The sequence below is a fragment of the Podarcis vaucheri genome (genome assembly GCF_965113315.1).
Source record: "Podarcis vaucheri genome assembly, chromosome: 18".
In the NCBI taxonomy this organism is placed as follows: Eukaryota; Metazoa; Chordata; class Lepidosauria; order Squamata; family Lacertidae; genus Podarcis; species Podarcis vaucheri.
The window spans coordinates 3,541,730-3,556,135 of NC_138756.1; the positions used below are offsets into that span (position 1 = coordinate 3,541,730).

Sequence of the window (14,406 nt, forward strand, 5' to 3'; positions counted from 1 at the left end):
CTTCTTTATATCTACTTCAACCAGGGTGATTCAGTTGCATTCCAGCTTCCTGGAAGGGAAACAAGCAAAACCCCCAATCTATTGCAGAATTGCGTCTTTCAACAAGCAGTTTCTCTTTTGCAAGACGTTTGGAAGTGAGAACTACAAATCCCGGCATCCATTGCGAGGAGAGGGGCATCCGTATGGTTCTTCCCTTCCCACACTTCCGGTCTGGTTTGCAAGGAGTCTTAATTTCGCAGCTGGGATTTGTCTGTGTCTGGGAACGATCACTGGTTTTCCAGGTTGCTTGCGTTTGGAACAAAAGGGGTCGAGGTAGGTGGTTTTCCAGGAAAAGGGAGAGGTCATTTATGGGATGCAATATAATTGCTTTGGATGGGAGGATAAAGGATGCTAAGCGGATAATATTTGGTACAAAACCTTCTTTTTGTACAGTATTTGGAAAGCTCAGCTATTATGGGGAGGGGGAGGAGCTGCCAAGCCCTGCAAAGATAATTCGTATAAGTTTATTCTTCTGGCTGCAAAGGAAAATAAGAAAGATGACCCTAATCAGTTGTGCAGCCAATTTCAGTTTTTGTGTGTGAAATTGTCATGATTTTTGCAAATCTCTCTCTTAGCTCTGCAAACTACACCAAGCTATCATGCTAGCTGAATGATAAAAGCCAGGATCAGAGCATGATAGCCTAGCTCTTGCAAGGGACATTGTTTTCAACGCTGCAGCTCTGTTCTTGCAGAGCTTGGTCTTGCCAGGAGCAACAGACAACCGAGTGAAGAAATGGATATGATATGTGGTAGAATCAGAGATAAAGAAAGTTAACTGTACATAAGAGTACATAAGAGTAGACCATCTCTTGCTCCATGAACTTATCTGATCTGCTTTTAAAGCCGTAAATGGTCCTGCAGCATCAGTTCCATATGTCATCATCAACCTTTATTACGGTCCAGAGACCCAACAAATCGTTACAAAGCAATACACAATTCATACAGCCTACCTCCAGGTTAAAGAAGCATTTCGTTCAGAATATAGGGATCATTGGTTCTTGCAACCACCGATAAAAACTTCGCCACTGCTAATGTTCTAGCATTTGTCCGGTCTTCCAATAGGAACCTGACATAGTGAGCCTCTGATTTTCCTGGGAAAGGTACCAGCAAGGGTAATATCAGTTCAGCCCTGGCCTGCTCATATTTTGCACAGTGCAGCAAAATATGTTTTATGGAATTGATGTCTTGAGCACACGAGCAAAGTCTGTCCTGGTAGCGAACTCCTCTCAACCTGCCATCCAACACTGCAGAGGGATAGACATTTAGTCTGGCTTTGGTGAAAAGCCTTCGATAATTTGGTACTGTCAGGTTTTTAATGTAAAATGTTAACTTAAAAACATGCCCATATTGCACTCCTACTGCCAGCGGACTACAGACTGCGTGTGACTGAGATCACAAGTCACTGTGTGCATAAGTTAATTTTGCATTGCTCCAAGAAGGACTTTACCAGATCCACCACAAATCTTTTGCCTGTTGGGTTTCCTTCTACTTTTTTACATTTCGTACATAATCAAAAAGTTACATTGGGTTTCAAACAGCTCAGCAACATCACCTTGTTTACTTTACATTCCTAAGCAAAATGTAAATTGTCTCAAATTTATATTGCGGATACATCTTACTATTTTGACTGAAGAAAATCTATGGGGATGGACAGCACAAATGTTATCGCTGTAGAAAAGCTTGAACTCATTAAGGTTCTAAAAATCACGCATTGTAAGGATAATTTGGGAAAGGGTGTTTTTCATGCTATTAAACTGATAATTGACTGCTGTGTATTCTCTGCCGCATACCTCTTGAGTAACAATTTCTGGGAGTTTTAATTCAAGAGAGTTTTTGCGCTCAGGACATGACATCCGATGCCCTTTTAAATGTACTGTGGGAAGGGAGATTTGTTTGTTTGTTTGTTTATTATTGTTATTATTTCTATTTATTGTTATTTATTGCATCTGTATACCGGCCATATACCCGCAGGTCTCAGGGCGGTTCACAACATAACATTACCATATAAAAAACACAAAATACATAATAAAAACAAGAATGTTGGATTATTTGTTTTTTTTTTGTTCTTATTTTTATTATATATTTTATGGTTTTTACATACAGTGGTGCCCCGCAAGACGAATGCCTCGCAAGACGGAAAACTCGCTAGACGAAAGGGTTTTCCATTTTGGAGGTGCTTCGCAAAACGAATCTCCTATGGGCTTGCTTCGCAAGACGACAATGTCTTGCGAGTTCCTGCGGGTTTCCCCCCCTCCCCCTCCTTTTTCTAAGCCGCTAAGCCGCTTATCAGCTGATCCGATAAGCTGATAAGCCGCTAATAGCGCTAATCCATCAATGGGCTTGTTTCGCAAGACGAAAAAACCGCTAGACGAAGAGAATCACAGAACGGATTCTTTTCGTCTTGCGAGGCACCACTGTAGTAATGTTGTGTTGTGACTTTCCCTGAATTATTGTTATTATTAGGCCATGGTGAAAACAGGAGGCTGGATTAGACTGATCCAGTCGCCAGTCTTTTCTTGTGTCCTTATGGAACCTCCAGGTCCAGTGGCAGTCTATCTGGATTTGTAGTTTCTTAGGGGTATTTGGCCACTGTGAGGACAGGAGGCCCTTTGGCCCGATGTCCTTATGTTCCTGATCAGGGCTCCCCCTATTCTGGATCCGTTGACCCCCACAATGGAGCTGTCACCCCCAAAACTGTGTTGCTTTCTCCCCTTTCTCGGAAGGCCTTCCGGAACAGCAAACCTGGACTCCCCGCTTGACCGTGGGGCCCTGATGGACACCTCGGAGCCCAGCAGTGCGACGGAGGAGGAGGAGGAGAAGGTGACGGCCGAGCAGCGCCCCAGGACCCGCTCCAACCCCGAGGGCGCCGAAGACCGGACCCTGAGCGCCCAGGCAAGCGTGGGCAGCCGCAGCGAGGGGGAAGGGGAGGCGGCCAGCACGGGCGACAGCCCCCAGAGCGCCACGGCCACCAATGGGAAAGGCTGGCCTCCCACAGCCCCGCCCACCGAGTTCCAGGTCAGGACGCCACGGGTCAACTGCCCGGAAAAAGTGGTGAGTAGCTTATTCTGTCCTCGACTTTTTTGGGCCAGCCCCAACTTAGTCCCATGAGCTCATCCTAGAAGAGGCGGTTTTACAGATTTGTTGGACAGTTTGGGATAGCTCAGTTGGTAGAGCATGAGACTCTTGATCTCAGGGTCGTGGGTTTGAGCCCCGCGTTGGGCATTGCACGGGGTTGGGATGGATGACCCTCGGGGTCCCTTCCAACTCTACAATTGTTCTATGGAGCATGACCTTGATATTCTCTCTCTCTCTTTCAGATCATCTGCCTTGACCTCTCGGAGGAAATGTCCCAGCACAAACTGGAATCGTTCAACGGGTGAGTGGCCTTTTCCCTTCTGGTCGGCCGACATTTTTCTGTTGCGGAACTACAATGTTTTATTCTGTTTTTTGATGTTTTATTCTGTTTTTGGGAGTTGCCCAAAGTGGCTGGGGAAACCTAGCCGGATGGGCGGGATATAAATAAGAAATTATTATTAATATTATTGTTTCTGTTTCACATTGTGATGGAAGTTCTTTTTTTAAAAAAAGTTGTTTTATTTGCAATTTCAACATATCAAAATATCAGAACATCTCATATTCATTATTTTCTCCCTTCCCTCCCCCCAAGACTTCCCTCAGCTCCTCTCTCTGATTTTTCAACGCATATTATTCTCTGCATACTATAAAATTGTATAAATCCTTATATTATCTATCTGCTATGTTAGCAATCAATAAATCTGTGTATGTTTATTCAAAACCTGCCAAGGAGTCCAATTCATTTTGTTGTCTTTTTAAAGTAATTTGTAAAGAGTTCCCATTCAAAGAAGTCACAGTTGTCCTTATCTTGCAATTTATATGTGGCCATCTTCTCTCTCTCTGGAAGGTCAAAAACCAACGCTCTGAACATTTCCCAGAAGATGATAGAGATGTTCGTCCGGACGAAGCACAAAATCGACAAGAGCCATGAGTTTGCGCTGGTGGTGGTCAACAACGACGTCACCTGGGTACGTTTCTGTCTCTTTTCTCTGACCACCCATTTGACTGCAGACTGCTCAGGGGTTGCGGTTTATATTGTCCCCCCCCCAACTGTGGCAGCTTCTGACCTGCCTCGTCACATTTCGCACAACAGTTGTGTTTCTTTGCCCAAGCCCTTTAGCCCTGGAATTGGAGGAGATGCTAGAATCGTAGAATTGTAGAGCTAGAAGAGACCGCTAAGGGCATAGCTGTCAACTGTCCCTTATTTGGCAGGAAAGTCCCTTATCCCAGCGCCGTGTCCCGCTGCTGTCCCTTACTGATGATGTCCCTTAAATTTCCCGGGTTTCAAAGGAAGCAGCTCCTCTCCCTCCCTCCCTGCTGGCCAGGGGGGAGGGAGGCTCCAACTGTGTTGCTTGGCTGCGTTGCTCACCCAATAAGGTGTCTAAGGACGACTGGGGGGTGGAGCTTGCATGCCTTGTGCCAATCAAATCGGCCGCGTTGCCTGGGGACTCGCCTTTGCTCAGCGCTTCCCAGCGGAGAGGTGATGGTGGTTTTCCTTGCTGCATCCCCTTTGCCGGGTTGCTGCGCTGTGGGAACCACCGCTTGAGGCTTCGTTTGGCTGCTGTCTGGGCTTTCTGCCTTTGGCTCGGAGGGCCTCAGAAGTTGAACATACCTGTTCTCTGAAAATCCCTTATTTTGGCTGCTGATTCCTTATTTTCAAAGCTGCTGGTCCCTTATTTTCAAATCTGTAAGTTGACAGCTATGCCTAAGGGTCATCAAGTCCAAGCCGCAGCAAGACAGGAATCTTTCGCCTGACGTGGGGCTACATTATAGGCAATTATATCAGATGTCTAAAGAAGACAACAAGAAAGGATTTAGTTACACCATTTCTGGATTTCAAAAGGAAGTCATAGAAGGGAAAGCGAAGTTGCTGAAGGGTGCATATAGTATCCCGCTAGAATGGGAAACAAAAGATGAGGAGGTGAAATCGGTCATGATCAAATGGGCACAAGATATAGGACATAACACGCAATTCGAAGATTGGGAAAAACTGTGGAAAACAGACTTAAAATTTACAGATTGTTCTCTTCTGAAAGAAAATTACATGAAAATGATGTATATAACACCAGTACAGATAGCAGAAATGTATAAAACTGGGTCAAACATATGTTGGAAATGTAAAGAAAAGGAAGGGACCTTTTACCATATGTGGTGGGAATGCAGAGAAATTAAAAAAAAAAATTGGTAAATGATATACAATGAGTTGAAGAAAATGTTTAAAATGACATTTGTAAAAAGAGCTATCTCATGTTTTCTGCTTCATCCCTTCGGACAGTTTGGATGCTCTTTCCCACCTTCTCAACCTCCTTTTTTTTGCAGGGAGGTAAATAACTGTAATAGGTATGAGCTACTTGTGCGTAAGCTGGTGCCTTTCTCGGTTAATTTGCCTTGTTAAACCTTTCTGACTGCACAGCCCCTTCTCATCGTGGCTGCCTCAGTCGCTGGCAGAATCCGTCAGCGGGCGTTTCTTGAACCTCTTCCAATATAAAAGTTGTTTGACCCCCAGTCTCCTCCTCCTCTCACTGCGCGGGAGTCTTCTGCGCAGGGAAGGCGTGGGTAGCGGAGGACCTGGGCTCTCCTCACTAATGTCCAGTGAAGAGTCCTGGAGCCCTCTCTCCACTTCCCCCGTCTGCCCCCCTTTATCCCTGATGTTGTGCTGATTGGCTTCCCCCTCTACTGAGCTGTTTCTCCCCCTGCTGCTGGGTCCTTCGCCAGCATCATCTGGGAGCCTCCCCTTAGCCTCTCGCTCCGATGTCAGTTCCCTGACAATAACCTTCCTGCTTGTAGCTTTTCCTTTGTCTTGCGATGCTCAAGGAGTTCAGGGATACTTTTAAAAAACAATTTTATAAGTTGTGCGCCCTTCTTTCTCAATTTGATCCTTTTACATGATTGCGTGCTTTTGGTGGTATTTTGTGCATTGTGGGTCGGTCCTGCCATTGTTTTTATTGATTACAGTTTAGTAATCCTTTATTGTAATTGCAAAGTGTAAACTGCTTAATTATTACCGTATTTTTCGCTCTATAAGATGCACCTAGTTTTTGGAGGAGGAAAACAAGAAAAAATAATATTTTGAATCTCAAAAGCCAGAACAGCAAGAGGGATCGCTGCGCAGTGAAAGCAGCAATCCCTCTTGCTGTTCTGGCTTCTGGGATAGCTGCGCAGCCTGCATTCGTTCCATAAGACACACAGACATTTCCCCATACTTTTTGGGAGAGAAAAGGTGAGCCTTATAGAGCAAAAAATACGGTAACTGCTGATTTTTAATTTTACTGTTGGCTGGTGTATTCTAATGGATAGCTGAAAATTGCTTTATTTGATATAAGCCGTTTAGTTTAAAGTTAAGTTTTTATCGTGACTTTTTGTAGTGGGTCATTTTGTAAACTGCCTTGTGTGCCTTTCTAACATAGAAAGGCGGAAAACAAATCAAACGTGAAATGAATTGAAGAGGGATAATCACCTGCTTTCTGGTTTTCTTCCCCTACCCCTCCAGCTCTCTGGGTTCACCTCTGATCCTAGAGAAGTTTGCAGCTGTTTGTATGACCTGGAGACAGTGGTGTGCAAGTCCTTCAGTATCCTTCTCACCGTGTGCTGGCGGAATTGCGGCAGGTTGGGCTGGATTAACTGTGGGGGGGGGCCCTGATTTAGGGGATTTAGGAATCTGGACTGGGAGGGGCTGGATACCAGTTGGGGCAAGAGCACACTGCAGAGAATTATCCACCTTAACGTTTCTCCCTCCTTGAAGATCTTGAAGGTCTTTTCAGCCTCATGTAAGTTTCTCCCGGTGGGATGGGCATTGGGTTGTTCCTGGGATGTTTCAGACCCAGGGCTTCAGACAAGAAACCCTTTCCCTGGGGATGCCAGCGGGGACTAGACCCCTGGGACCTTCTGTACTACCGCACTGTGATCCACACCTTAAAAATAAGGTGCTAGTCCTCATGTTCCTGTGTGAACTGCTGAGTCGAGCAGGAATGATCCTGGTTGCCTTATGAACAGAGGAAGTGGGATTTTCCCGTTGATCCCTCTAGCTCAGGGGGTGGCCGCGGGGCTAGGGGAGCCTGCAGGAAACCTGCTATCAGTCCAGCCCCCGGACCCATATTTCCCTCCTTCTCCCTCATCTACGCAGACAGCAGAAGACAGAACTGCCCGTGACGGAGAATGTGCAAAGCATCCCACCGCCGTACGTGGTCAGAACCATCCTGGTTTATAGCCGGCCAGCTTGCCATCCTCCGGTCACAATCACGGAACAGATGAAGGTGCCCATTCCTTTTTTCTTTCTTTTTTTATTTAAAAAAATATTTTTTGTTGTTGTTTAGTCATTTAGTCGTGTCCAACTCTTCGTGACTCCCTGGACCAGAGCACGCCAGGCACTCCTGTCTTCCACTACCTCCCGCAGTTTGGTCAAACTCATGCTGGTAGCTTCGAGAACACTGTCCCACCATCTCGTCCTCCGTCGTCCCCTTCTCCTTGCGCCCTCCATCTTTCCCAACATCAGGGTCTTTTCCAGGGAGTCTTCTCTTCTCATGAGGTGGCCAAAGTCTTGGAGCCTCAGCTTCAGGATCTGTACTTCCAGTGAGCACTCAGGGCTGATTTCCTTCAGAATGGAGAGGTTTGATCTTCTTGCAGTCCACGGGACTCTCAAGAGTCTCCTGCAGCACCATAACTCAAAAGCTCTCACCAGTGGCTCCTAGAAGCTGCCAGCAGGCGGCAGTGGCCACATCCCAGGATTGGCTTTGACTGGCTGGCTGAACCAGGTGAGGGGAGCTGATGGGCCTCGGACCCTCAGTGAGTTAGGGGCTTCCCCTGCATGCGAAGACCCACTGTGGTGGATGGAGCGGATGAGACCAAGTGGGCCCAGTGGTCAAGAAGACAGTTTCTGCCCATGCCATAAATAATAATAATAATAATAATAATAATAATACATTTCTATTTATACCCCGCCCTTCCCGGTTCAAAAACCGGGCTCAGGGCGGCTAACAACAAATTTAAAACACTTAATTGATGCAACAAAAAACAGCATAAAATACGGTATAAAACGTGAATAATGATAAATTCAGAATTCAAAAATCAATTTGGGGCAAAATCCATCCAATAAACATTAGATGATCACCACGGCTAGCTGGCTAAATTAGTCCTATTTGGGCCAGCGAGGAGACCAGGAGAGAATTAGCTGTGGGGTCTCAGAGCGGGTGATCTTCATATAAGAAGAGAAGGGAAATAAAAGATCAGGCTGAATTCAAATTAAAGGCCAGGAGGAATAGCTCTGTCTTACAGGCCCTGTGGAAGGAGGTTAAATCCTGAAGGGCCCTGGTCTCCTGGGACAGATCATTCCACCAGGTCGGAGCCATTACTGAAAAGGCCCTGGCCCTGGTGGAGGACAGTCTGACTTCCTTAGGGCCCGGGACCTCTAAACTATGGTTGTTCATGGACCTTAAGGTCCTCTGCGGGGCAGACCAGGAGAGGCGGAAGTGAGGGGCAGGTGGGGCTCATCCACTTGGGAAGGGAGCCCATCTAGGAGAAGGAAAACTCTGGCCCTGAACCTCCGCTGCCTCGTGCGACATCTTCGGGAGAAGAAAAGGCTCGGGAGTAGACCCTTCACAAATCTGGAGCGGAGTCCCTAAGATGGGTTGGACGGTGCCTTGTACGCCTGTTTCTGGCAACTCCCGCAGCCCAGCTGGTGCCAAACGTCTTGCTCTGCTTGCCTTTGGACCCCATCAGCGAGGTCAAGGGGGGGGGTGTCAGGAAATCTAGCCTCTCGGGAGAAACTGGCCACTCTGAAACACACCACTCTTCCCTGCCCCCTGGCAGGGGAAAGAGATAGACAGAAATGTATTTACATGCCTTTATTTCTGTCTTTGCAGCGTTACAGAAAACACGTCTGCTCTCTTCAAACTCCAACAGCGGAGAGACAAACTCCACCTCCTGTACTTCCTGTACAGTTCAAATTACACTCTGAGCTACATCCGGTGCTCAGCACTGTGAATAGACTGTCCCTCTGTTCCCACGGAACAGTCCCAACATTCCCATTATGTTTTGCTTTCATGCTAGCAGCTGCTCGCGGCCGCATTGCTTCTATATCGTAACAGGGGGTCCTGTCGCCTGGGCAGCCCAGGACCTCCAGACATGGCCCAGACTTGCGCCCCGGGGAGGGCACTTGGGTACTGTTAGTGCAGCAGTTTGGCTTCACTCCATTGCCTCTTGAGACAGATGGATGCCAACTAGTGAATTTCACTGGCATCTATACCATGCTTCCATTTGTGACCGTGCTTCTGCTGCTGTCTTTTCTGCACAGAAAATGCTCCAGTGCCCTTACTACTACTTTGACGTGCTCTACATCCACAACGGCTTCGAGGACAAAGAGGAGGAAACCAGCTGGAAGGTAAACGGCATCGCTGGGCTAGGAAGTGGGCAGGGACACTGAGGTTCCCTAGATGTTGCCAGTCATCCCTCAGCAGCCAGCTTGGCCAAGTTCAGGAGCAGATTGCTGGCAAGATCTCACTCCGCTGCTGAGAGAGATGCGCTGATTGTGGCTGCCAGACTAGTGACTGGGAGCAGCCTCTGAGAACATATAACACTGGCTGCCAGCACTTTTCCGAGCACCGTTCAAAGTGTTGGTGCAGACCTTTAAAGACCTAAATGGCCTCAGCCCTGTAGACCTGAAGGAGCGTCTCCACCTCCATCATTCAGCTCCGTCAGACACCGAGGTCCACCTCTGAGGGTCTTCCGGGGGCTCTCTCCCGGCGAGAAAAGAAGTTATAGGGAACTGGGCAGAGGGCCTTCTCAGTGGTGGCGCCCTCCCTGTAGAACACCCTCCCAGCCGATGTCAAGGAGATAAAAATCTTTATGACTTTTAGAAGGCACCTCGTATAGGGAAGTTTGTAATGTTTGATGTTTTAGTATATTCTGATATATGCTGTGAGCAGCCCAGACTGTTCATCATCATCGTGGTGGAAACCTTGGAATATGCAGAGACGACAAAATTGACAGCGCTGATGAAAGATACAAATTTTGAATCTTTCACAGATGACTAGAAACCCTTTCTAGTCTACGTATAAAACGTTTTCCCCTGTGCAAAGACCGCAGCGGGGTTAGAAGTGTAAGAAAATAGCAGCAAATATTTTTATAAAACATGTTAGAGAGCATGAAATTAGATAAAACAGAATTGTAAAACATAATAATAATAGTAATAGTAATAGTAATAATAATAAATAATGTTATTTGTACCCCTGCCCATCTGGGTTGCCCCAGTCACTCTGGGCAGCTTCCAGCATATATGAAAAGATAATGAAACATTAAAAACTTCCCTATACAAGGCTGCCTTCAAATGTCTTCTGTTTCAGAGTTACTTATCCCCTTGACATGCAATTTGGGTTATAAACATTGATGTTGGGTCAGCGGGAAGTTGCTAATCTGTTGAATTGGAATATGATTGTTGAGTAACATATGTAGCTTTCTATATGGAAAAAAGACTATTATTATGCTATGTTATACAGTGGTGCCCCGCAAGACGAATGCCTCGCAAGACGGAAAACTCGCTAGACGAAAGAGTTTTCCGTTTTGGAGGTGCTTCGCAAAACGAATCTCCTATGGGCTTGCTTCGCAAGACGACAATGTCTTGCGAGTTCCTGCTGGTTTTTCCCCCCTCCCCCCTTTTTTCTAAGCCGCTAAGCTGCTTATCAGCTGATCCAATCAGCAGAAAAGCCGCTAATAGCCGCTAATAGCGCTAATCCGCTAATCCGTCAATGGGCTTGCTTCGCAAGACGAAAAAACCGCTAGACGAAGAGAATCACAGAACAGATTCTTTTCGTCTTGCGAGGCACCACTGGATGTATAGCCGCCCAGCGGCTGGGGCAACCTAGTCTTGTGGGCGGGGTACAAATAATATAATTATTGCCATCACTATACCTTTACGGTTCCTCTCTCCTCTCCAGGAGACCTTTGCATTCTTCAGCAACCTGGACAGCAAAGGCACCAACTACAAGTACGAAGTGTCGCTGACCGGGCCGGCCGTGGAGCTTCACAACTGCATGGCCAAACTCCTTGCCCACCCGCTGCAGAGACCCTTCCAGACCCACGCCTCCTACAGCATGCTGGAGGAAGAGGAGGCGGTGGAGATTGAGGCCGTCGTGTGACTTGGGGGGGGGGGGGAGACACAGACCAAGGGAAACACTCTCTCTCTCTCTCTCTCTCTCTCTCTTTGCAAAACATCTTGCAGGCCAGCAAACATATCTCTGCAGCCCACCTTCCTCGTGTCCTTAGCGTTGTTGGGGATTTAACTCTCTGGGTGTTTCTTCCGTAAACGCAAGCTGTCTGTCAGTTTCTCTCCCCCCCCCCCACCAAAGCAGTTGCCAGATATTGCTGGGTGGGGTGGGGTGGGGGAACGACTTAGGGGTGTAACAAGTTGGCTACCTTCCTTTTTCGTGGTCCATAGTGAAGTGGGCAGAGGAAGGGAGAAACAGATGTTGAATGTCAACTGATTAAAAAGGCCTTTCCAATGGTTAAAGCGGCCCGTCTCCGGAGATTTATTTGCGTTCTGGGAATTTAAGAGGGGTCCCCCCCTTATTTCTTTTTGAATAAATTTTATTAGATTTTATAAAGAGAGATACATGCCTCTTCTGGCCTGGGGAGCCCAGCTTGAAGGAGAGCTTGTTGCTTCAGGAAGGGGGGACACCTTGGCCTCTTCATGTCTCTGCCTCCTGGCCTCCCACCTCTCCTGCTTCAGCTTCTACCTCTGATTCCGGACTGCTGCCTGCCACACACTCTCCCCGCTCACTAACTCCTGTTATCCCTTCCGTTTCCGACACTACCTCTTCCCAGTCTTCTCCCTCGTCTCTTTCTTTCCACTCATCATCATCCCACCTTTCAGGGTTCCCCAGCTGGTTCCTCCCATCATTCTTGTACGTCCAACCAGTCCCTGACATCTGGCTCAATGGTTCCTATTAACCTGGAGACAACATTTACATGGGGATTCCACCCCCCCAAGCAATTGGAGACTATGCCTGCATGCAGCCAACCTCTCCTCTGCCCTTTTCAGCCCTCTTCTGGTCCTGGGAGATCAGCAGGGAGGGGAGCTTATTGTAGCAGGAGAGGAAGACACCCGCCCGACCCATCTTTGTCTCTTGTCTCCCCCTCCCCTACCTCCAAATCTGGGCTGCTCTCTGCCACAGACTCCTCCCACTCACTAAGCCCTGTTACCCTTTCAGCTTCCAACACTCCCTTCCTCCCAGGCTTCTCCCTCCACCCCTCCCTGGGCTCCGAGCCTTTCGTCCCTTGGGGGTCCCCCAGCTAGTTCCTCCCACCGTTCCTCTGCGTCCAACCTGCCCGTGACACGGCTCCAGATCGAGAGGCCTGGAGGGTTACATTTGTCCCTTAAAGCTGAGATTCCTCACTCCTGATCTAGTGAGACAAAGCAGCCTTCGGTCCATTCATTGCCACGCGTTTACTCTGAGCAAGACTGAGTTGCACGCCACCCCCGGTTGTTGTTGTTTTTCCATTCGCCACCAGCCAGTTTGAGGCTGGAGCAGAAGGAGAGGAACTTGCCTCCTGCTGCTCCCAGCTCAACTCCTCCCTCTCGCTGAGGACAGGAAACATGCCCAGGCTGTTTGGAGTTTTGAAACAGGAAAGGACAGCTGCCTGCCATTCCGGCTGGACCTGCAGAGAGCAGACTGTTTCTCTCTTGCCACCCTCCAGTTTAGCCAGAGGGCAGGAGAAGCTGGAATGGACAAGGTGAGTGCAGAAAGTTTTGTTTTATATCTGAAGGAGCGTCTCCACCCCCATCGTTCTTCCTGGACACTGAGGTCCAGCTCCAAGGGCCTTTTGGCGGTTCCCTCCCTGCGAGAAGTGAGGTTACAGGGAACCAGGCAGAGGGCCTTCTCAGTAGTGGCACCCGCCCTGTGGAACGCCATCCCACCAGATGTCAAAGAGAACAACAACTACCAGACTTTTAGAAGACATCTGAAGGCAGCCTGAAGCTTTTAATGTTTGATGTATTACGGTATTTTAATATTTTGTTGGAGGCCGCCCAGAGTGGCTGGGGAAGCCCAGCCAGATGGGCGGGGTATAAATTATTATTATTGTTGTTGTTGTTGTTATTATTATTATCAGTGGTACCTCGGGTTAAATACGCTTCAGTTTACATACGCTTCAGGTTACAGACTCCGCTAACCCAGAAATACAGTGATACCTCGGGTTAAGTACTTAATTCATTCTGGAGGTCTGTTCTTAACTAGAAACTGTTCTTAACCTGAAGCACCACTTTAGTTAGTGGGGCCTCCTGCTGCCGCTGCGCCGCCGGAGCACGATTTCTGTTCTCATCCTGAAGCAAAGTTCTTAACCTGAAGCACTATTTCTGGGTTAGCAGAGTCTGTAGCCTGAAGCATATGTAACCTGAAGCGTATGTAACCTGAGGTACCACTGTAGTACCTTGGGTAAAGAACTTTGCTTCAGGATGAGAGCAGAAATTGCACAGTGGCAGTGCGGCGGCAGCGGCAGCGGGAGGCCCCATTAGCTAAAGTGGTGCTTCAGGTTAAGAACAGTTTCAGGTTAAGAACGGGCCTCCAGAATGAATTACCGTATTTTTCGCTCTATAGGACGCACTTTTCCCCCTCCAAAAATGAAGGGGAAATGTGTGTGCGTCCTGTGGAGCGAATGCAGGCTCCTTGGCTTCAGCGATAGCAACGTGAAGCCTCCGAAGTGCAGAGGGAGCGCTCCTGCCGTGCTCCGGAGGCTTCGCGTTGCTTTCACTAAAGCCTGGAGAGCGAGAGCGGTTGGTGCGCACCAATCACTCTTGCTCTCCAGGCTTCGCTTCGCTGGAGAGGCGCTGCACAGTTTTCCCTCTCTGCGCAGCGCCCCTTCAGCGAATCGGGAGGAGAAATGGAAGGGCTCCGTTTCTCCTGCTGCTTTGCTGAAGGGGCGCTGAGCAGAGAGGGGGAGAGGTTTTTCCCCTGTTCTTCCCCTCCAAAACAAGGTGCGTCCTATGGTCGGGTGCGTCCTATAGAGCGAAAAATATGGTAAGTTCTTAATCTGAGGTACCACTGTAATAATACAGTGGTGCCTCGCAAGACGAAAAGAATCCGTTCTGTGATTCTCTTCGTCTAGCGGTTTTTTCGTCTTGCGAAGCAAGCCCATTGAAGGATTAGCGCTATTAGCGGCTTTTAGCGGCTTATCTGCTGATCGGATCAGCTGATAAGCGGCTTAGCGGCTTAGAAAAAGGGGGGGAAGGGAAAAAACCCGCAGGAACTCGCAAGACATTGTCGTCTTGCGAAGCAAGCCCATAGGAGATTCGTTTTGCGAAGC

General features: G+C 48.0%; 2 protein-coding genes across 4 annotated transcripts in view; both read left to right on the forward strand.

The window, feature by feature from the left end:
• Window positions 1-172: 172 nt before the first annotated feature.
• Window positions 173-11,257, forward strand: BABAM1 (BRISC and BRCA1 A complex member 1). The gene is made up of 9 exons (XM_082206596.1): window positions 173-316; window positions 2,763-3,090; window positions 3,357-3,415; window positions 3,962-4,082; window positions 6,605-6,683; window positions 6,857-6,881; window positions 7,238-7,367; window positions 9,404-9,490; window positions 11,043-11,257. Exons 1-9 carry the CDS (start codon window positions 183-185, stop codon window positions 11,241-11,243), a joined length of 1,164 nt encoding a protein of 387 aa, XP_082062722.1. The 5' UTR covers window positions 173-182; the 3' UTR covers window positions 11,244-11,257.
• An 834-nt stretch (window positions 11,258-12,091) lies between these two features.
• The window catches only part of USHBP1 (USH1 protein network component harmonin binding protein 1), a 29,366-nt gene continuing 27,051 nt past the window's right edge, over window positions 12,092-14,406 (forward strand). For 2 of the 3 annotated variants that reach the window (XR_014215168.1, XM_082206344.1), the window contains exon 1: window positions 12,092-12,837. Coding sequence is in view for 2 of the 3 variants with exons in the window: in XM_082206344.1 (XP_082062470.1) it covers window positions 12,701-12,837 (137 nt within the window). In the remaining variant the exon portion in view is untranslated. The remainder of the gene's footprint in view (window positions 12,838-14,406) is intronic. The other variant, XM_082206345.1, reaches the window with a different exon arrangement.

Coding starts and splice junctions, on each gene's coding strand:
- BABAM1 (XM_082206596.1), top strand. CDS start 183: ATGGTTCTTCCCTTCCCACACTTCCGGTCTGGTTTGCAAGGAGTCTTA. Junction 317..2,762: donor AACAAAAGGGGTCGAGGTAG/GTGGTTTTCCAG, acceptor CTTTCTCGGAAG/GCCTTCCGGAACAGCAAACC. Junction 6,882..7,237: donor GAAGGTCTTTTCAGCCTCAT/GTAAGTTTCTCC, acceptor TCATCTACGCAG/ACAGCAGAAGACAGAACTGC.